Source organism: Delphinus delphis, chromosome 8, assembly GCF_949987515.2.
Source record: "Delphinus delphis chromosome 8, mDelDel1.2, whole genome shotgun sequence".
NCBI classification, from domain to species: Eukaryota; Metazoa; Chordata; class Mammalia; order Artiodactyla; family Delphinidae; genus Delphinus; species Delphinus delphis.
The window spans coordinates 50,227,428-50,251,569 of NC_082690.1; the positions used below are offsets into that span (position 1 = coordinate 50,227,428).

General features: G+C 39.2%; 1 protein-coding gene across 1 annotated transcript in view; it reads right to left on the minus strand.

The window, feature by feature from the left end:
- Positions 1-24,142, minus strand: part of ANKRD42 (ankyrin repeat domain 42) — a 62,401-nt gene that overhangs the window by 18,721 nt on the left and 19,538 nt on the right. Inside the window, exons 6-10 of the mRNA XM_060019656.1 lie at positions 22,901-23,101; positions 11,720-11,845; positions 10,377-10,482; positions 6,157-6,332; positions 151-277 (exon numbers count right to left, since the gene is read on the minus strand). Of these exons, the coding sequence (XP_059875639.1) occupies positions 151-277; positions 6,157-6,332; positions 10,377-10,482; positions 11,720-11,845; positions 22,901-23,101 (736 nt within the window). The remainder of the gene's footprint in view (positions 1-150; positions 278-6,156; positions 6,333-10,376; positions 10,483-11,719; positions 11,846-22,900; positions 23,102-24,142) is intronic.

Below are 24,142 nucleotides of genomic sequence, written 5' to 3' on the forward strand. Positions count from 1 at the left end.
CACCTTCTCCATCTGGGGGCTTAGGAGAAAACAGGTTGGAAACTCACACCCTTTGGTGGGGATGAAAAAATAAGTTGTTAATCAACAAACCCTCACGTGGCATTTAGAAAGGTAAGTAAAAACAAACCATCAAAGTTTTGAGGACATTACTTTTCAGACTCAAGCTGTTCTTTCTTCTGCTTTAGATCTTCTTCTGTTATGCCTCCCAAGTGTTTATAGTTGCTCTCTGCAATTTCCAGGAGGTGTCTCAATTCTACAATTTTCTTATAAGCTCTCACTGCAAGACAAAGTTGAACAGGAACCTAGTTTAGACAGATAACAGCTCATGAGCTCACAGGATGCTGGTCCTGGAGCATACTCTTCCTCTAAAGCCAGTGTCTGCATGGTCAGTGTCTGTATGGTTCGGGGAAGGAGATGGAGGGAGGGTGGTGTCTATATAGAAGGACACATATCAGTAGCAGAGTATTAGGGTGAACAAGCAGTGAAATATCTAAATGGAGGATTCTGTTCCTGCTGTTGGAGGATATATCACTGTTATGACTATTAATACCAGGGAAAGGAAGGGAAGGGAGGGGAGGGGAGGGGAGGGGAGGGAGGCTGGCTAGCAGTGTTTTAGGACTAGTTGTACATTACAGGACCATGCACAATCTATTTATGTCAGAAAATTAGAAAAACTGAAATATGCTTGATTGATTTATGATAAATCAGAACTAATTCAGCCCCCCAATTTTATGATTAGTCACTTGTAATATCTAGGCAAGAGGATATTGAGAAGGAAGTGTGTTAAGAGCTACCTTGAGCTATTCTCCAGCTATCAAAACCATGATTTTTTCTATCCTTTGTGGTACAGGTTCTCAACCTGGGGTGATCTTCTCCTCCAAGGAACACTTGGCAATATCTGGAGACCTTTTACTTGTTAAACCTCGGGGCATGGAGGGAAACAGACTATTGGCATGTAGAGGCTCAGGATGCTACTAAATACCTTAAAATGCACAGGTGGGCCCCCCTCAACAAATAAGTATCTGGCCCAAAATGTCAATAACACAGAAGCTGAGAAACTCTGCTTTACAACCAGGTTAGCAAATCACAGCCTCTTCTCCCTGACACTCACCACTCTGATTTATCTCTCAATAGGTTAGAGCTGCAGGTTCCAAACTACATACATCAGAATCAACTGGGGTACTTTTTAAAAATGTATATGTTTGAGCCCCATAGCAGTCCTACAAATTCAGGTATCAGTAGTTAGTAAAAGCTCCTCAGACAATTCTGACGGGCAGACAGGTTTGGGATCCACCATAACTAATAGCAAACAAGTAGAGGGGATTTTTTTTTAATGTTACATAAAATGGAAAGAATTGTGATGGTTTATTTAATTCTTTAACATTTGAAGGCTATGTTTTGAAAGGGCTGTTCTATGGGATCATCGGAGGTAAGAGCTAGGATTAATAGGGATTAGTTCCAGGAAGAAAGATCTTAACAAAGGCGAAACTTTTCAACAAAAACAGTTAAGAGGGTGGGAGGGAGGGAGACGCAAGAGGGAAGAGATATGGGAACATATGTATATATATAACTGATTCACTTTGTTATAAAGCAGAAACTAACACACCACTGTAAAGCAATTATACTCCAATAAAGATGTTAAAAAAAAAAACAGTTAAGAGCTATCATGTATTTGTGGAGTGCCTGTGATGGGAAGGACACTACGATAAGTGCCTTATACATTTGCCCCTGTCAAAAGGTAGAAATGGGCCACATGGGTGATAGTGGGGGCCTTGTCACTGAAGGTGATTGGATGCTGGATGACATGTGACAGGAATGTTGAGCCAGGAATCAAACCTCAAATGGGGTTCTATGATGCCATGACCCTAAACCTAATTCACTAAAGAATGCTCTGAATTGAGGCTCAGTTCCAAGAAGTCTGTGATGACAAGAAATCCATTCAGTCCCCCGTAGGCACTCTGGCAAAACCTAGTATTCCAAGAGACTGGCCAGTCCTTTGGATTTTGCCCTGGAATAAAATTAAATAGTTATGTCAAATAGCATATGACTTCATATATAGTACCTTCACTAGCTGCAAGCACCCCAGCTGGGCACCAGCCAGAGCCTCACTATATGGCAAGGGTGTAAGAGTGCATTTGTGTCAAACACACCACAGAAGGAAACTGTTCTAGCTTCGTTCTTGGTCTTTCCTTAAACATCTTTTAAAATTTTTGTGATTCACTGACAATGATCACTTCACAAAAATCTCCTAATCAACTAATTTCAGAAGACACTGAAATTCTACAAATCAACTGTTCATCTTCTGCAGTGCTAATAAGTCCTTGCTAATTCTCAGTACAATCAACAAAAAAGAAATTTAAGCACAAACAAAATTTTAAAATAGATAAAATGGATTGCATCAAAATTAAAAACTTGCACTGGCAAGGACATCATTAAGAAAGTTAGGATAAAAGACAGCCTCCTCAATAAGTGGTGCTGGGAAAACTGGACAGGTACATGTAAAAGTATGAAATTAGAACACTCCCTAACACCATACACAAAAATAAACTCAAAATGGATTAAAGACCTAAATGTAAGGCCAGACACTATCAAACTCTTAGAGGAAAACATAGGCAGAACACTCTATGACATAAATCACAGCAAGATCCTTTTTGACCCACCTCCTAGAGAAATGGAAATAAAACCAAAAATAAACAAATGGGACCTAATGAAACTTAAAAGCTTTTGCACAGCAAAGGAAACCATAAACAAGACGAAAAGACAACCCTCAGAGTGGGAGAAAATATTTGCAAACAAAGCAACTGACAAAGGACTAATCTCCAAGATTTACAAGCAGCTCATGCAGCTCAATAACAGAAAAACAAACAACCCAATCCAAAAATGGGCAGAAGACCTAAATAGACATTTCTCCAAAGAAGATATACAGATTGCCAACAAACACATGAAAGAATGCTCAACATCACTAATCATTAGAGAAATGCAAATCAAAACTGCAATGAGATATCATCTCACACCAGTCAGAATGGCCATCATCAAAAAAATCTAGAAACAATAAATGCTGGAGAGGGTGTGGAGAAAAGGGAACCCTCTTGCACTGTTGGTGGGAATGTAAATTGATACAGCCACTATGGAGAACAGTATGGAGGTTCCTTAAAAATCTAAAATTAGAACTACCGTATGACCCAGCAATCCCACTACTGGGCATATACCCTGAGAAAACCATAATTCAAAAAGAGTCATGACTAAAATGTTCATTGCAGCTCTATTTACAATAGCCAGGACATGGAAGCAACCTAAGTGTCCATCATCAGATGAATGGATAAAGAAGATGTGGCACATATATACAATGGAATATTACTCAGCCATAAAAAGAAACGAAATTGAGATATTTGTAGTGAGGTGGATGGACCTAGAGTCTGTTTTACAGAGTGATGTAAGTCAGAAAGAGAAAAACAAATACCGTATGCTAACACATATATATGGAATCTAAGGAAAAAAAAAAAACAAGGTCATGAAGAACCTAGGGGTAAGACAGGAATAAACACACAGACCTACTAGAGAATGGAATTGAGGATATGGGGAGGGGGAAGGGTAAGCTGTGACAAAGTGAGAGAGTGGCATGGACATATATACGCTACCAAACGTAAAATAGATAGCTAGTGGGAAGCAGCCGCATAGCACAGGGAGATCAGCTCGGTGGTTTGTGACCACCTAGAGGGGTGGGATAGGGAGGGTGGGAGGGAGACGCAAGAGGGAAGATATATGGGGACATATGTATATGTATAACTGATTCACTTTGTTATAAAGCATAAACTAACACACCATAGTAAAGCAATTATACTCCAATAAAGATGTTAAAAAAAAAAAGTTAAAAGACAACCCACAGAATAGGAGAAAGTATCTGCAAATACTTATACTTGCTGATATAAGGGACTTATATCTGCAAGTACTCTTAAAACTCAATAGTAAAAAGATAAACAACTCAGTTGAAAAATAGGCAAAGGATTTGAATAGACATTTCTCCAAAAGATATACAAATGATCAATGGGCACATGAAAAGATACTCAACATCATTATTCATTAGGGAAACACCAATCAAATCTACACTGAGATACCACTACACACTCACTATAACAGTTTTAGTTATTAACAAGACAAACAATAACGAGCATTGGCAAGGAAGGGGAGAAACTGGAACCCTCAGGCATTGTTGGTGGAAATATAAAATGGTGCAGCTATTTTGCATAACAGCTTGAAAGTTCCTCAAAATGTCAGACATATTTTTACCAGATGATGCAGCAATTCCAGCTGCTAGGTGTATATCCAAGAGCAATGAAAATACATTTCCATTTTCAAAAAGGAATGTATACAAATGTTCATGCAGCATTATTTTTTTCATATTTATTTATTTATTTATTTAGGCTGTGCCGGGTCTTAGCTGTGGCACGTGGGATCTTCGTTGAGGCATGCAGGATCTTTAGTTGTAACATGCGGACTTCTTAGTTGCGGCATGCAGGATCTAGTTCCCCAACCAGGGATCGAACCCGGGCCCCCTGTACTGGGAGCGTGGACTCTTACCCACTGGACCACCAGGGAAGTCCCAGCAGCATTATTCTTAATAGCCAAAATGTGGAAACAACTCAAATGTCCAACAACTGATGAGTAGATATATAAAATGTGGTATAGGGACTTCCCTGGTGGTCCAGTGGCTAAGACTCCATATTCCCAATGCAGGGGGGCCGGGTGTGATCTCTGGTCAGGGAACTAGATCCCACATGCTGCAACTAAGAGCTTGCATGCCGCTACAAAGATCCTGCATGCCACAACTAAGACCCAGTGCAGCCAAATAAATTTAGGAAAAAATAAATTAAAAATTAAAAATAAAATAAAATGTGGTATATCCATACAAAAATATTATTTGGCAATAAAAAGGAATAAAGTATGAAGTAATGATCCACGTTACAATGTGCATAAACCTTGAAGACATTGTGCTAAGTGAAAGAAACCAGTCACAAAAAACCATATATGGTATCATCCCATTCATATGAAATGCCCCAAATAGGCAAACCTATAGAGACAGACAGTAGATTAGCAGTTGCCTAATTGGGGGGTGGTTTGAGGGGAAGGGAGAAGAAGGTAGAGGTTAGGGGGATTGACTACTAATGGGTATGAGGTTTCTTTTGGGGGGTGATGGAAATGTTACAAATTTTATTGTAATAATGGTTGCACAAATCTGAATATACTAAAAACCATTAAATTGTACACCTTAAATGGGTAAATTGAATGGTATGTGAATTATATCTCAGTGAAGCTATTTAAAATAAAGCTGTCAGGAAATTCTGAAGGGATCACTGACTCTGAGCCTCACTGTGGTGGGCTGCTTGTTGGGAGCCCCTAATATCAGCATCTTTTAGGTTGCATTCACCAGGAAAGAGGCTTCTACCATCACCTGGAGAGTGAGGTTCTGCCTGACGATGTTCTGGGAGCTCTTAAAAAAAAATTTTTTTTTTAAATTTAGACCTGAATTAGAAGTTTTTCTCAGACAATACAGTTTTGGTACTAGTTTTTCCTGCCAGAATAACTGAAAATACTTTCCAGAGATCACGAGGAAGGGAATTGACATTTACTAAGCCTCTAGGCACTTCCCATTCTCTAGTGCAGTCTGTGGGATGACATTACGTTAATATTCTCATTTTTACAGATGAGGAAACCAAGGTTCAGAAAGTAACACAGCTAGAAAGAGGTGAAGCTCTGATGTCTGAATCCAGTGCCAAGCTCTGCTCACTTTACTACAGCTGCCTTTGCTTTGGTTAGCCTCCGTTCAAAAAGATCCTTCTCACCTTTCTTCTATGAAAGAGTGCCATTGAAACAGTTCTTCTCATCCATTCATATGAACCATGGCTCTCTGACAAATACCATGAGAAGTGAAATCAGGGTTATATGGCAGGAAAATACCCCTTTCCTCTTTGAGGGACAAAGATCATGTCTCACATTCTTTATATGTTCAACAACCCCTAGTACAAAAATCTGTACTAGTTCTGGTTCCCCAAAAAATATCAAAGTATTTTACCTTGTAGATGGTAGTTGTCTTTAAAATAATTCTCAAATCTGTGGTATTTTTTAAAGGAAAAATCATGGAAGAGTTGGCACACTTACCTCTGGCATCTGTTTTATCCGACTCACTGAGACCTATATCATCTTTGGCATCAGTGCTTCCCTCAACACCATGTCTTATGAAAAACTTAATATCATTTTCATCAATTTCACTCTCATCATCTGTATCATATTTCTGTAGTCCTTCCAATAGCTTTACTGCTGCTAAATGGGCAAACCTGTAGAAAAGAATTAGTAATTACAAGATCCACAATCTTTTTCAAATTGAAATAGCAGTTTGCATTTAATTTAGGGAATTACACTCTACATTATCCCACCAACTCACGCACCAATGAAGAACGAAAACTGTGTCTGAAGGTCAGTGACAATTTGATGCATATCCAGCAATGTGGGGAATTCAAACAGTTAGTGGAAACTAAGGACAAGCAGTCATATTAAAGAATGATTCCAGAATTTTTTTTTTTGGCCACGCCGCGGGGCTTGTGGGATCTTAGCTGCCCGACCAGGGACTGAACCCGGGCCCTCGGCAGTGAAAGCGAGGAGTCCTAACTACTGGACCGCCTGGGAATTCCCAGATTCCATTTTTTAGTGGCAAAAATCCAACTGAAAGAAGTGACCCAATATCAAAAGAATATTTGGTGTGTCCCCAAACGGAACTGCTCAACTGAGTAGAAAGCCCGGAACCACCCTACTTGATTTACCTGTATTTACTACCTTTTCCTGATGGCCTAATTTAGATCATAGAATTAGTTCTGGTTCCAGTTTTAGGGAAAACTATAGCTCTAGCCCCCTTAATCTTCATCCTTCCTCAACCCTCAAAGCACTGAGCATGGCTTTGAAATTTAATGGAAAAATAATGACTTTCATATCCACATTTCTTATTTTCTTTGATCTTTCCCACATCTCTATGAAGCTTCTAATAATATACCCTTGGTTTTCAAGTTGTTGTTGTGATTGTATGTAATCTGCATTATTTTTCCCACAGTTTTGCTAATTAAAATGTTCAATGCTGGGACTTCCCTGGTGGTGCAGTGGTTGAGAGTCCGCCTGCCAATGCAGGGGACACGGATTTGAGCCCCGGTCTGGGAAGATCCCACATGCCGCGGAGCAACTAAGTCTGTGCGCCACAGCAACTGAGCCTGCGCTCTAGAGCCCGCAAGGCATAACTACTGAGCCCGTGTGCCACAACCGCTGAAGCCTGTGCGCATAGAGGCCGTGCTCTGCAGCAAAATAAGCCACCGCAATGAGAAGCCCACGTACTGCAACTAGAGAAAGCCCGCGCACAGCAACAAAAACCCAACCTAAGCAAAAATAAATAAATTAATTTTTTTTAAAAAAATGTTCAATGCTTTCTCTTAGGACATGGAGAATTACTCGCTAAACATAAAAACCTCAAATTTTATTTTGTTCACACACTTCCATAACCATGTGCACATGCACACATATATCTTTACCTTTCACCAGGTACTGCAAATCATTAACAATATAGTAATAAACATAGGAAGTTGTACGGTTAATAGAATTCGTTATCTCTATTACTAGATTGTCACTTCACAGCTATCATTTACTGAGTACTTGCTTTATGCCAGATTCAAGGTTGTTTCTATAACACTACACTCACACTAGCACTTTGGTGCATGAATGACAAAGAAATGTGGGTCAGAAATTATGAATATATTCAGATACAGTACTAAATCACCCATGTAATACTGATATAAAGACAGACAAATAGATCAATGGATAAAATACAGACTACGGAAATAAGCCCACGCATACATGGACACCTGACGTGGACAAAGACACAAAGGCAATAGAAGAAAAAGGACAGCTTTTTCAACAAATGGTGCTAGAACAATTAGATATCCATATGCAAAAAAAAGAACTTGGATACATACCTCATACCACATACAAAAATTAACTCAAAATGGATCACAGACCTTAATGTAAAACCTAAAACTGTATATATAACAATGTCTAAAAGAAAACATAAAAGAAAATCTTTGTGACTTGGTGTAAATCAAAGATTTCTTAGATGTGATACCAAAAGCATAACCCATAAAAGAGCAAATTGATAAAAAAATTTTGCTCTTCATTGTTAAGAGAATGAAAAAACAAACCACAACTGGGAGAAAATCTTCACAAAACAAAAATCTGAGAAAGAACTAGTATCCAGAATATAGAAAGAGTTCTTAAAACTCAACAATAAGAAAACCACCCAAGTTTTAAAAGTGGATAAAAGATCTGAACAGTCACTTCACCAAAGGAAAACATACAAATGGCAAATATGTATATGAAAAGATGCCCCAAATTATTTTCCATTAGGAAAAAACAAAAAACACAATGAGACACCACTACACACCTACTGGAATTACGAAAATCAAAAACTCTGACAATATCAAATGCTGGCAAGGTAAGAAGCAACAGAAACACTCATCCACTGCTGACGGAATGCAAATTGGTGTGGTCACTTTGGAAGGCACTGTGGCAGTTTCTTATAAAGATAAACACACCCTCTTAGCATCTGACTCAGCAATCCTACTCCTACGTATTACTCAAGTGAACTGAAAACTTATGTTCACACAAAAATCTGTATCTGAATGTTTATAGCAGCTTTATTCATAATCACCAAAAAGTAGATACAAACAAGATATCCTTCAACAGATTAGGGGATAAGCAAACTATGGAATACTATGGAATTCCACAGTCAATGGAATACTACTCAGCAATAAGAGATGAACCACTAATACACATGAATGATTTTCAAAATAATTATGCTGAGTGGAAAAAGCCAAATATATAAGAGTACATACCGTATGATTCCATTTATATAAAATTCTAGCAAATGCAAACTAATCTATAGTGACAGAAAGCAAATTAGTGTCTGTTTGGGGATGGGGCAGTGGAAAGCAGTAGGAGGGAGAGATTACAAAGGTGCACAAGGAGATTTTAGGAGGTGATGGATATGTTCACTATCTTGATTGTGGTGATGATTTCACAGGTATATACATATATCAGAATTCATCAGTTTGTGCTGTACAAATATGTGTACTTTACTATATGCCAATTATACCTTGATAAAGCTATTTTAAAAAATAAAAAATAGTGGGCCTGAGTTGATAATGATGCTACTATGTGGTAAAACAAAACCATATTCCATGGCTTCAAAGAGATCCCACAGACAAAATTTTAAGGAACATGAACTCACAAACAAAAATTGCATGGCAATTTAATGAATAATTAGGCCCTTGCATCCCGTCAAGCCTCATGTGTAACTTTTAGCCCACACTCCTAGTTTAGATTCAAGCAGTTCTGAACCACATGCGTTCCTCAGACAAACAAGGTGTTATCTTAAAACTCTTCCTCCTTCAAGTGTCAGCATAAATGTTGCTTTCTCCAAAAAAAAGTTTTCCCAGACTTCTATATAAATTCTGTCCCCCGCAGTTGCCTTCATAACTCTTACCATCATCTGTATTAACATTTCTCCCCCACAACTTTAGAACAGGAATACTTGGGCACTTTTTCTTCTGTGCTCTTACTGCACCTTATACATGACATGTAATACGACATACTGATTATAATCAATAAAAGTTATGTTTGTACATTTGTCTCTCCACAAGACTGTAAGTTTCTTGAGGGCAAGGACTATTTTTTGTCATCTTGGTAAACTTAATGCTAACCATAGCACGTGGAGCATGGTAAGTATACAGGAAGTTGAATGAAAAAACAATCAAATGAACAAATGGATGAACTAAATATTCTGTGAGGGCCTGACCTGAATGAGCTAGAGGTGTTCTATAATAGGTGTTACATTTAATTCAAATATAAATATTAAAATTTGTTTCAAAATCCATGTGACTCCTTTTGGTTACTCCTTTTTATCACACAGCATTTCTCAACAGGTACCAGCATTTGGGTGGGACAATTCTTTGTTGTACACTACTGTTCTGAGCACTGTAGAATGTCTGGCATTCCTGGACCTGACCTCATGAAACATTAGTGATGGTCTCCATCACTGTGACAACCCCTCCCCACATTTCCAAATGCACACCCCCCAAGAAGGGGGACTACTACCTCCCAGCTGAGAATCACTGCTTTAGAGAGAAGAGCTGATATGTTGTCAAATGTCAATTCAGCTTGAAAATTATCATTCCATCAGCATTTGACGAGTCCTATAATCCAGAAATCTTCAGAGATTTCTGAGTATAGAAGAGTAAATACAAAACTTTAAAAACAAAAGAAAGAAGCAAAGCAGATAGGGATACCTCTTAGCCACATCACTGGGTTTCTCCCTTGCTTTGTTGGTAATATTACTGTCTGCTCCCATTTTAATTAGCCACTGCAAACACTCTATGTGGCCTTGCCCAGCAGCTGTAAAAACAAAACAAAATGTACACACAAAAAAGTTACTGTTATTAGAACAATTTTCTAAAATTTTGGACAGTACCACTGCAGAGTATTTTTGTAAATACTAATCCTTACAATAACCAGCAGAAGTAGGTTGGCCAGATGTTATTTTCTTTAGTTCATTTATTCATTCATTAGACAAATATTTAATAAAGTATCTGCTGTACTCAGCCCCTATACAGAGAGCTTTACATACAGATATAGATGTTGAAGCTCAAAGAGGCTATTTAACATCATACAGCCAGTAAGTAATGGATTTGAAACTATAATCTAGGTTTTTTCTAATCCTTATCCAGTGCTCATCTACTGTATTCATAGCTCCTGACCAATCTTGTACCAGGCCAAATGTAAGTGCAATCTGTGTGAATGTGAAAGACTTTGAAAATCTTTTGCCATCTTGTATAAGTAGCTTATTCCTCTGACCCTCGTAACTCAAAATGTTCAGGGCCCCCATTGATTACCTAAACTGTTCACCACCTTTCCTTAAAACACATGCACTCAATATTAATTTTCACCTCCACAACTCTGCTTATGTGTCTTCTCACCTAGTGCCCATCACTCAATCATATGATCATCTAATTTCTCCCCTCCTTCTAGGTCCATCTCAAAATGCAGGGAAACTGTTGGGGGGAAACTCAGTCTAAAAAGATCTGAGTTTAGGTCCACTAAACAACAGATTGCAGGACAGGACAGAACTTAGCAAGTGGCTGGCATATAAAGACACTCAATAAACGTCTATAGAGTTGATGAATAAATGAATGGAAAGAAATGAATGAAACCTCAGCTTTGCTCTTACTAGCTGTGTAACCTCAGTCAAGAAACCTGAGGGGGGACTTCCCTGGTGGCGCAGTGGTTAAGAATCCGCCTGCCAATGCAGGGGACATGGGTCCGAGCCCTGGTCCGGGAAGATCCCACATGCCGTGGAGCAACTAAGCCCATGTGCCACAACTACTGAAGCCCGTGTGCTTAGAGCCTGTGCTCCGCAACAAGAGAAGCCACTGCAATGAGAAGCCCGCGCACCATAACAAAGAGTAGCCCCTGCTCGCCCCAACTAGAGAAAGCCAGTGCGCAGCAGCAAAGACCCAACACAGCCAAAAATAAATAATAAATAATTTTTTAAAAAAATAAATAAAAAATAAAAGCTAAATAACTCAACAGCAATTGTGTCAGAACTGAAGATGAAGCAGGAATCATAACTTACCTTTATGCATAAGAGTTGATCCATTATTATCACGTTCATTAATATTGATTACTCCATCTTCTATTAATTTCTTAAGCATTGCCAAATCACCCTTAAAGGCAGCCACATGACCTGGAAATGCTAAAGCTATGAATTAAAAATTCAGCATTTCAGGAAACATAGGAATTCGTTCCTTTTCCCTGCCTTAATCAGTCACACATTTCAGGTTTCAGTATTAACTCAACTATGAGAATGTTACATTGGAATTAGTTCAGTTGATGCAATGACAAGTAATAAAAAGAGAATCATAAAATAAGATTATTATTAACTGTGTAGCCTTTCCATCCCTCAGGATCTCAAACATGCCAGGAATATATGGTACCAGAACTATTCTTGCCATCTTCCCTGTTTCTCTCAGGCCACCACAAAACACAAGGAGATGGTCATTTTCAACCCTTTGTATAAAGACATACTTGGTCTCAAGTCCTACATTTGCATAGACCACTCCCTCCCCGTTTACAAGTGAAGAAAGCAAAAGAAACTGGAAGGAGATAAAGTATATGTGTGTATCTATACATAAACATAGACACAGACAGGTGTGAATACACCTGACCTAGTGCCTAGCACATAGTAAATACTTAATAAAATGTTTTTAATGATAACAACGAGATATACTGAGCCCTTACTGAATGCTAAGCATGGTAGTACGCACTTGTAAGGATTGCCTCATTTAACCCCCTCAACAACCCTGAGGTAGCTATTCTCATTTCTACATATGGAAAGGAAACAACCTAGAATACCCAAGGAGTATTTTAAAAAGGACAAAGTTGGAGACTTATAATACCTGACTGTAAGTCTTACTATAAAGCTACAGTAATCAAAACTGTGTAGTACTGGGCTTCCCTGGTGGTGCAGTGGTTAAGAATCTGCCTGCCAATGCAGGGGACATGGGCTCGAGCCCTGGTCTGGGAAGATTCCACACGCCGCAGAGCAACTAAGCCAGTGCACCACAACTACTGAGCCTGTACTCTAGAACCCACGAACCACAACTACTGAAGCCTGTGCACCTAGAGCCTGTGCTCCGCAACAAGAGAAGCCACTGCAATGAGAAGCCCGCGCACCGCAACGAACAGTAGGGTAGCCCCCACTCACCGCAACCAGAGAAAGCCCCCGTGCAGCAACGAAGACCCAATGCAACCAAAAATAAAATAAATAAATTTATTTAAAAAAAAAAAGAGAGACACGAGAGCTTGCTTCCTCTCTTTCAAAAAAAAAAAAACACTTTGTAGTACTGGCAAAGAGACCTACCAATAAGACAGAATGCATAAACAAAATATGCATCCATACAATGGAATACTATTCAGCAATAAAGAGTAACGAACTTCTAATATACACAACACAAATGAATCTCAAAAGATTAGAGAAACCCATTAGAAATCCATTTCCATTAGAAAACCCAAACTAATCTATAGTGACAGAAAACAAATCAGTGGCTGTGTGCGGCCAGGGTGAAAAGAGGGATGAACTACAAGGGGGTATGAAAAAACATTTGAGATGAACTGCATACTTTAAATAAATACAGTTTATTTTATGTAAATCATACTTTAATAAAGTTGCTTTTTTTAAACAAGGGTATCATTTGTGAAAAAACAAGCCACAGTGTGAGAGAAAATATCTATATCAGATAAAATTAATAAATGATTGGTATCAGAACTATATAAAACAGCTCAAATTATTTAGAAAAGGACAAAGAACACAATTTTACAGGCAATTCAATAGAAAACTAGAGTAGCCAATAACTTTACTAAACAATGTTCAGCCTCATTAGTAATCAAAAAAATGCAAATAAAAACACAAGTTAAACCTCTTCATACCCAACTAAGTGGCAAAAATTTTTACGTCTGACAATACTGAATATTGTTTCTCTAAATTCTCACCAAACATTGCTGATGAGAGTGTAAATTACTACAACCACTCTGATAAAGAATGCAGCATTTATAACTATTTATACTGAAAATGGGCATATCCCAACAAGCAAAACCTAAAGTAGAGTTTCCCAACTATTTACCAAGGCAGTGCTCTTAACTCTCAATCTTCAGAGAAGATAGGCAGTACCTCAAGAAGCCTCATCCAACAGTACCAGTATGCCACACAAATATCATTTTCTATGTGGGCAAAGTGTGAAAAGGGTAGGGAAGCACTTCTCTAAAGAACATCCTGGGGCTTCCCTGGTGGCGCAGTGGTTGAGAGTCTGCCTGCCGATGTAGGGGACATGGGTTCGTGCCTCGGTCCAGGAAGATCCCACATGCCGCAGAGCGGCTGGGCCCGTGAGCCATGGCCACTGAGCCTGCGCGTCTGGAGCCTGTGCTCCGCAACAGGAGAGGCCACAATAGTGAGGCCCACGCACCACAAAAAAAAACAAAAAAAACACAAACAAAAAAAAATCCTGTGCATGTAAACAAGGACACACACAAGAATATCAATTACCACCGTGATTGTAATTCTGAAAACTGTAAACAATCTAAACGTCAAATCGGAGAATGGATAAACAGTGTTTTATTAAATGCAATACCACAAACAATTTAAAAGAATAAACTAGAATACATCTATCTGTCTAATAAACCTCAAAAATCATAACATTTTGTGAAAAAAGAAAGTTAGAGAGAAGTATACATTACTATTTCATGCCATTTTTATAAAGTTTTAAAAGAAGTTTCAAAGACTTCTAGTTGTCCACTAAAATCCCCTTCCTTCCACAGTAACAAGAGCTGCATCTGAGCTGAGGCCTCTCAGCTGGGTACTAAATTATCCAGGCTTCCTTGCAGCTGGGTGTGGCCATGTGACTAAACTCTTGCCAATAGAATGTTAGCAAAAGTGATGACTGCAAATTAGACCTTAAAAATCCTAGCTTAGGGCTTCCCTGGTGGCGAAGTGGTTGAGAATAGACCTGCCGATGCAGGGGACACAGGTTCATGCCCCGGTCCGGGAAGATCCCACATGCCACGGAGTGGCTGGGCCCGTGAGCCATGGCTGCTGAGCCTGCGCGTCCGGAGTCTGTGCTCCGCAAGGGGAGAGGCCGCAACAGTGAGAGGCCTGCGTACCGCAAAAAAAAAAAAAAAAAAAATCCTAGCTTATACTCTTGTTCTCTCCCCACCTCCTGCTGGATTAGCAACAACTAGAGAGAGCTAGTTAGGAAGATAACAGGTCCCTGAATGACTACATAGAACAGATGCACTCTCCAACCAGGGCTATTATATAAAAGAAATAAACTTCTATATAATTTAAGCTGCTGAATTTTAGGATTTCTTATTAGATACAACAGTTTAGTCTGTTAAACTAAAAATACACAAAATGATACTGCAAATTTTTGTGAGTATATATATACTAAATATAAAACCATAGAATGGAATTATAAATCCAAAATAATGGTTACCTCTGAGGGAGAAAAGGAAATGAATGGTATTAGGGAGAGAGAACCAGGAAGCTTCAAGTGTATCTTATCTATGATATTTTATTCTTAAATCTAGTGGTATAAAGAGTGTTCACTGAAGACTCTCAAGATGGCAGAGGAGTAAGATGTGGAGATCACCTTCCTCCCCACAAATACATCAAAAATACATCTACATGTGGAACAGCTCCTACAGAACACCTACTGAACTCTGGCAGAAGACCTCAGACTTCCTAAAAGGCAAGACACTCCCCACGTACGTGGGTAGGGTAAAAGAAAAAACAGAGACAAAAGAATAGGGACGGGACCTGCACCAGTGGGAGGGAGCTGTGAAGGAGGAAAAGTTTCCACACACCAGGAGGCCCCTTCACTGGCGGAGACGGGGGGTGGGTGGGGAGGAAGCTTCGGAGCCACGGAGGAGAGCACAGCAACAGGGGTGTGGAGGGCAAAGTGGAGAGATTCCTGCACAGAGGATCGGTGCTGACCAGCACTCACCAGCCCGAGAGGCTTGTCTGCTCACCCGCCGGGGCAGGTGGGGGCTGGGAGCTGAGGCTCCGGCTTTGGTCAGATCCCAGGGAGAGGACTGGGGTTGGCTGCGTAAACACTGCCTGAAGGGGGCTAGTGCTCCACAGCTAGCCAGGAGGGAGTCCAGGAAAAAGCCTGGACTTGCCTAAGAGGCAAGAGACCATTGTTTTGGGGTGCGCGAGGAGAGGGGATTCAGAGCACCACCAAAACGAGCTCCAGAGACGGGCGCAAGCCGTGTCTATCAGAGCAGACACCAGAGATGGGCATAAAACGCTAAGGCTGCTGCTGCAGCCACCAAGATGCCTGCGTGCAAGCACAGGTCACTATCCACAGCTTCCCTCCCGGGAGCCTGTGCAGCCCGCTACTGCCAGGGTCCTCTGATCCAGGGACAACTTCCCTGGGATAACACACTGCAACGTCACGCCAGCCTCTGCAGCAGCAGACTCGCCCTGCATTCCCCTCCCTCTCCCTGGCCTGAGTGAGCCAGAGCCCCCTAATCAGTGGCACCTTTAACCCCCTCCTGTCTGGGTGGGGAACAGACGCCCTCAGGCGACCTATACACAGAGGCAGGGCCAAATCCAAAGCTGAACCCCAGGAGCTGTGCCAACAAAGAGAAAGCGAAATTTCTCCCAGCAGCCTCAGGAGCAGTGGATTAAATCTCCACAATCAACGTCATGTACCCTGCATCTGTGGAATACCTGAATAAACAACGAATTATCCCAAAATTGAGATGGTGGACTTTGGGAACAACTGTAGACTTGGGGTGTGCTTTCTGCAACTAATTTCTTTCTGGTTTTATGTTTATCTTAGTTTAGTATTTAGAGCTTATTATTACTGGTAGATTTGTTTACTGATTTGATTGCTCTCTTTTTTTAATATATATATATATTTTATTTTCCCTTTTTCTCTTTTTGTGAGTGTGTATGTGTATGCTTCTTCATGTGATTTTGTCTGTATAGCTTTCTGCCATTAGTCCTAGGGTTCTGTCTGTCCCTTTTTTTTTTGGTATAGTTTTTAGCGCTTCTTATCATTGGTGGATTTGTTTTTTCGTTTCTTTCGTTTTTTGTTTTCCATTCTTCCTTTCCTTTTTATTTATTTATTTTACTTCTTAATTTTTTATTAATAATAATATTTTATATTTTTTAAAATAAATTTATTTATTTTCTTTTTTTTCTTTCTTTTTCTCCCTTTTCTTCTGAGCTGTGTGGTTCACAGGGTCTTGGTGCTCCAGCCAGGTGTCAGGCCTGAGCCTCTGAGGTGGGAGAGCCAAGTTCAGGACACTGGTCCACCAGAGACCTCCCGGCCCCAAGTAATATCAAACAGCAAAAGCTCTCCCAGAGATCTCCATCTCAACGCTAAGACCCAGCTCCACTCAACAACCAGCAAGCTACAGTGGTGGACATCTTATGCCAAAAAACTAGCAAGACAGGAACACAACCCCACCCATTAGCAGAGAGGCTGCCTAAAATCATAATAAGGTCATAGACACCCCAAAACACACCACCAGAAGCAGTCCTGCCCACCAGAAAGACAAGATCCAGTCCGACCCACTAGAACACAGGCACCAGACCCCTCCACCAGGAAGCCTACATAACCCACTGAACCAACCTCACCCACTAGGGGCAGACACCAAAAACAACAGGAACTACGAACCTGCAGCCTGTGAAAAGGAGACCCCAAACACAGTAAGCTAAATAAAATGAGAAGACAGAGAAATATGCAGCAGATGAAGGAACAAGGTAAAAACCCACCAAACCAAACAAATGAAGAGGAAATAGGTAGCCTACCTGAAAAAGAATTCAGAGTAATGACAGTAAAGATGATGTAAAATCTTGGAAATAGAATGGAGAAAATATGAGAAACGTTTAACAAGGACCTAGAAGAACTAAAGAGCAAACAAACAATGATGAACAACACAATAAATGAAATTAAAAATTCTCTAGAAGGAATCAATAGCAGAATAACTGAGGCACAAGAACAGATAAGTGACCTGGAAGATAAAATAGTGGAAATGACTACCGCAGAGCAGAATAAAGAAAAAAGAATGAAAAGAATTGAGGACAGTCTCAGAGACCTCCGGGACAACATTAAACGCATCAACATTCAAATTACAGGGGTCCCAGAAGAAGAAGAGAAAAAAAAAGGGACTGCGAAAATATTTGAGGAGATTATAGTTGTATAGTTGAAAACTTCCCTAATATGGGAAAGGAAAGAGTGAATGGAGTCCAGGAAGCACAGAGTCCCATACAGGATAAATCCAAGGAGAAACATGCCAAGACACATATGCCCAAGACACATATTAATCAAACTATCAGAAATTAAATACAAAGAAAAAATATTAAAAGCAGCAAGGCAAAAGCAACAAATAACATACAAGGGAATCCCCAGAAGGTTAACAGCTGATCTTTCAGCAGCCACTCTGCAAGCCAGAAGGGAGTGGCAGGACATACTTGAAGTGATGAAAGGGAAAAATACGCAGCAAGGATCTCATTCAGATTCAACGGAGAAATTAAAACCTTTACAGACAAGCAAAATCTAAGAATTCAGTACCACCAAACCAGCTTTACAACAAATGCTAAAGAAACTTCTCTAGGCAGGAAACACAAAAGAAGGAAAAGACTTACAATAACAAACCCAAAACAATTAAGAAAATGGTAACAGGAACATACATATCAATAACTACCATAAATGTAAATGGATTAAATGTTCCAACCAAAAGACATAGACTGGCTGAATGGATACAAAAACAAGACCCATATATATGGTGTCTACAAGAGACCCACTTCAGACCTAGGGACACATACAGACTGAAAGTGAGGGGATGTAAAAAGATATTCCATGCAAATGGAAATCAAAAGAAAGCTGGAGTAGCAACTCTCATATCAGACAAAATAGACTTTAAGATAAAGACTATTACAAGAGACAAAGAAGGACACTTCATAATGATCAAGGAATCAATCCAAGAAGGTATAACAACTGTAAATATTTATGCACCCATAGGGGCACCTCAATACATAAGGGAAATGCTACCAGCCATAAAAGGGGAAATTGACAGTAACACAATCATAATAGGGGACTTTAACACCCCACTTTCACCAATGGACAGATCAACCAAAATGAAAATAAATAAGGAAACACAAGCTTTAAATGATACATTAAACAAGATGGACTTAATTGATATTTATAGGACATTCCATCCAAAAATAACAGAATACACTTTCTTCTCAAGTGCTCATGGCACATTCTCCAGGATAAGTCATATCTTGGGTCACAAATCAAGCCTTGGTAAATATAAGTAAACGGAAATTGTAACAAGTATCTTTTCCAACCACAATGCTATGAGACTAAATATCAATTACAGGAAAAGATCTGTAAAAAATACAAACACATGGAGGCTAAACAATACACTACTTAAAAACGAAGAGATCACTGAAGAAATCAAAGAAGAAATCAAAAAACACTTAGAAACAAATGACAATGAAAACATGATGACCCAAAACCTATGGGGTGTAGCAAAAGCAGTTCTAAGAGGGAAGTTTATGCAATACAATCCTACCTCAAGAAACAAGAAAAATCTCAAATAAACAACCTAACCTTACACCTAAAGCAATTAGAGAAAGAAGAACAAAAAAACCCCACAGTTAGCAGAAGGAAAGAAATCATAAAGATCAGATCAGAAATAAATGAAAAAGAAATGAAGGAAACAAAAGCAAAGATCAATAAAATTAAAAGCTGGTTCTTAGAGAAGATAAACAAAATAGATAAACCATTAGCCAGACTCATAAAGAAAAATAGGGAGAAGACTCAAATCAATATACTTAGAAATGAAAAGGAGAAATAACAACTGACACTGCAGAAATACAAAGGACCATAAGAGATTACTACAAGCAACTATAAGCCAGTAAAATCGACAACCTGGAAGAAATGGACAAATTCTAAGAAAAGCTCAACCCTCTGACACTGAACCAGGAAGAAACAGAAAACAAACAGACCAATCATAAGCACTAAAATCGAAACTATGATAAAAAATCTTCCAACAGGGCTTCCCTGGTGGCGCAGTGGTTGAGAGTCCGCCTGCCGATGCAGGGGACATGGGTTCGTGCCCCAGTCCAGGAAGATCCCACATGCCGCGGAGTGGCTGGGCCCGTGAGCCATGGCTGCTAAGCCTGCACGTCTGGAGCCTGTGCTCCGCAATGGGAGAGGCCACAACAGTGAGAGGCCTGCGTACCTCCAAAAAAAAAAAAAAATCTCCCAACAAACAAAAGCCCAGGACCAGATGGCTTCACAGGCGAATTCTATCAAACATTTAGAGAAGAGCTAACACCTATCCTTCTCAAACTCTTCCAAAATATACCACAGGGAGGTACACTCCCAAACTCATTCTACGAGACCACCATCACCCTCATACCAAAACCAGACAAAGATGTCACAAAGAAAGAAAACTACAGGCCAATATCACTGATGAACATAGATGGAAAAATCCTCAACAAAATACTAGCCAACAGAATCCAACAACACATTAAAAGGATCATACACCATGATCAAGTGGGGTTTATCCCAGAAATGCCAGGATTCTTCAATATATGCAAATCAATCAATGTGATAAACCATATTAACAAACTGAAGGATATAAACCATATGATCATCTCAGTAGATGCAGAGAAAGCTTTCGACAAAATTCAACACCCATTTATGATAAAAACCCTCCAGAAAGTAGGCACAGACAGAACTTACCTCAACATAATAAAGGTCATATATGACAAACCCACAGCCAACATCATCCTCAATGGTGAAAAACTGAAAACATTTCCACTAAGATCAGGAACAAGAAAAGGTTGCCCACTCACACCACTATTATTCAACATAGTTTTGGAAGTTTTAGCCACAGCAATCAGAGAAGAAAAAGAAATAAAAGGAATCCAAATTGGAAAAGAAGTAAAACTGTCACTGTTTGCAGATGACATGATACTATACGTAGAGAATCCTAAAGATGCTACCAGAAAACTACTAGAGCTAATCAATGAATTTGGTAAAGTAGCAGGATACAAAATTAAACCACAGAAATCTCTTGCATTCCTATACAGTAATGACAAAAAATCTTAAAGAGAAACTAAGGAAACACTCCCATTTACCACAACAAAAAGAATGAAATACCTAGGAATAAACCTACCTAACGAGATAAAAGACCTGTATGCAGAAAACTATAAGGCAATGATGAAAGAAATTAAAGATGGCACAAACAGATGGAGAGATATACCATGTTCTTGGATTGGAAGAATCAACATTGTCAAATGACTATACTACCCAAAGCAATCTACAGATTCAATGCAATCCCTATCAAACTACCAATGGCATTTTTCACAGAACTAGAACAAAAAATCTCACAATTTGTATGGAAACACAAAAGACCCCAAAGAGCCAAAGCAATCTTGAGAAAGAAAAATGGAGCTGAAGGAATCAGGCTCCCGGACTTCAGACTATACTACAAAGCTACAGTAATCAAGACAGCATGGTACTGGCACAAAAAGAAAACTATGTATCAGTGGAACAGGATAGAAAGCCCAGAGATAAACCCACGCACATATGGGCACCTTATCTTTGATAAAGGCGGCAAGAATATACAATGGAGAAAAGACAGCCTCTTCAATAAGTAGTGCTGGGAAAACTCAACAGCTACATGCAAAAGAATGATATTAGAACACTCCCTAACACCATACACAAAAATAAACTCAAAATGGATTAAAGACCTAAATGTAAGGCCAGATACTATACAATTCTTAGAGGAAAACATAGGCAGAATACTCTATGACGTAAATCACAGCAAGATCCTTTTTGACTCACCTCCTAGAGAAATGGAAATAAAAACAAAACTAAACAAATGGGACCTAATGAAACTTAAAAGCTTTTGCACAGCAAAGGAAACCATAAACAAGACGAAAGACAACCCTCAGAGTGGGAGAAAATATTTGCAAACAAAGCAACTGACAAAGGATTAATCTCCAAAATTTATAAGCAGCTCATGCAGCTCAATATCAAAAAACCAAACAACCCAATCCAAAAATGGGCAGAAGACCTAAATAGACATTTCTCCAAAGAAGATATACAGATTGCCAACGAACACATGAAAGGATGCTCAACATCACTAATCATTAGAGAAATGCAAATCAAAACTGCAATGAGGTATCACCTCACACCAGTCAGAATGGCCATCATCAAAAAATCTACAAACAATAAATGCTGGAGAGGGTGTGGAGAAAAGGGAACCCTCTTGCACTGCTGGTGGGAATGTAAATTGATACAGCCACTATGGAGAACAGTATGGAGGTTCCTTATAAAACGAAAAATAGAACTACCACACGACCCAGCAATCCCACTACTGGGCATATACCCTGAGAAAACCGTAATTCAAAATGTGTCATGTACCACAATGTTCATTGCAGCACTATTTACAATAGCCAGGACATGGAAGCAACCTAAGTGCCCGTCGACAGATGAATGGATAAAGAAGATGTGGCACATATATACAATGGAATATTACTCAGCCATAAAAAGAAATGAAATTGAGTTATTTGTAGTGAGGTGGATGGACCTAGAGACTGTCATACAGAGTGAAGTAAGTCAGAAAGAGAAAAACAAATAGCGTATGCTAACACATATATATGTAACCTAAAAAAAAAAATGGTTCTGAAGAATCTAGGGGCAGGACAGGAATAAAGACACAGACATAGAGAACAGCCTTGAGGACACGGGGAGGGGTAAGGGTAAGCTGGGACGAAGTAAGAGAGTGGCATGGACATATATACACTACCAAATGTAAAACAGATAGCTAGTGGGAATCAGCCGCATAGCACAGGGAGATCAGCTCGCTGCTTTGTGTCCACCTACAGGGGTGGGATAGGGAGGGTGGGAGGGAGACGCAAAAGGGAGGGGATATGGGGATATATGTATATGTATAGCTGATTCAATTTGTTATAATGCAGAAACTAACACACCATTGTAAAGCAATTATACTCCAATAAAGATGTTAAAAAAAAAGAAGTGTTCATTATATTACATTAATCTCTCTATATTTCTGCTTAAAATATTTCATATAAAGAAGAGAATCTGGATGAATGTGTGGACAATGATACATAACATATTTTAATATAACATGTCTTATAACTCCTTTCTTTTCCTCCTCCATTTATTCTACTTATTAAATGTTAAAACACTTCAGGTTTATTACTTACTTTCTTGATCTTTTGGATCATTTCCTTCATACTCAGCCCCCTGGATAAACTGTAAAATGTTCTGCTTAAAGAACCTCTGGGCTAGGTCCAATACATTTTCTCCATTATCATTGAAGGCTTTCAAAGCTTGGGAGGCACTGCTCATTCTACTGAGTAGGAATTTAAAACAGTGAAGGTGGCCTTCCATGGCTGCTAAGTGAACTATAGGTGAGAGAAAAAATAATAATAATTTAATTTTAAATTGACAATAAAATATCTTGAGAAAAGAAACAACACATTAACTCTAAACCTCCTAGGGAGACAACTATCCCTATCCTATATAACAGAGATGTACTCTGGATGCAAGGATAACAGACCATTTTTCCAGCTTACATGTCCTTACTCAGTCAGCCTTCTAGTCAAGCCACAGCAGTAGATTAAATGGTTGAATAGCTACACTTACTGTGAATGTAGAGAGGCCAAGTGAGGGTCACCAAAGAGCAGGTCTCAGACAATTCTCTTGGAAAGTGAAATCCCAACTGCGCAGCTTATAATTATATGAAAAAAATGCCTTCTATGTAATATAGGTGCTAGATAGATAAATTTATCTTAATATTTTGGAAAAAAGTGGAAGAAATAAACCAAAATAGTCACTATGCAAATAGGGGTGATGTTATTTTTATCACTATGTATTTTGTCACTTTTTCATAAACATTATTTTTATTATAAACAAGAAGACTAGATCAAAACTGCAGACTAAGCACACACACTATCTCACCATTTCTTCTCTTAAATTCTTGAAAATAATAGAAAGATATTTTTTAAAGCCATAAAGGACAAGAAAAACAGACAAGAACACCACGAACAGACAAGAAATGTTAAGGAATCCCTGAAAGAATATATCAATATAATGAATCAGATTGAGGGACAGCCATAACCCAAAAGCTGCAAAAAACAGGAATGGTTCTGGGGTATTACAAGCTTAGAGGCAATGATCACAAAGAACAAGAGAGCCTTTACACCTCTTGAGAAGTGACTATTTGGGAAAGACTCCAATTTGTATACAAATCTTGGCTCTGGAGAAGTAGGGCAGTGCCCAAGTCACCAGTAAAACTCAGGAGAATCAATTAAGTAACAATGTCCACAAGTAGTTAGCACATGACAGTGTACACTTTCTCAGCTGAACCTTCCACTAAAAAACTCCCTCTGAAAGTTCAGACTCCTCTAACTGCTTACTCATCATATACATGAAATGTATCATAG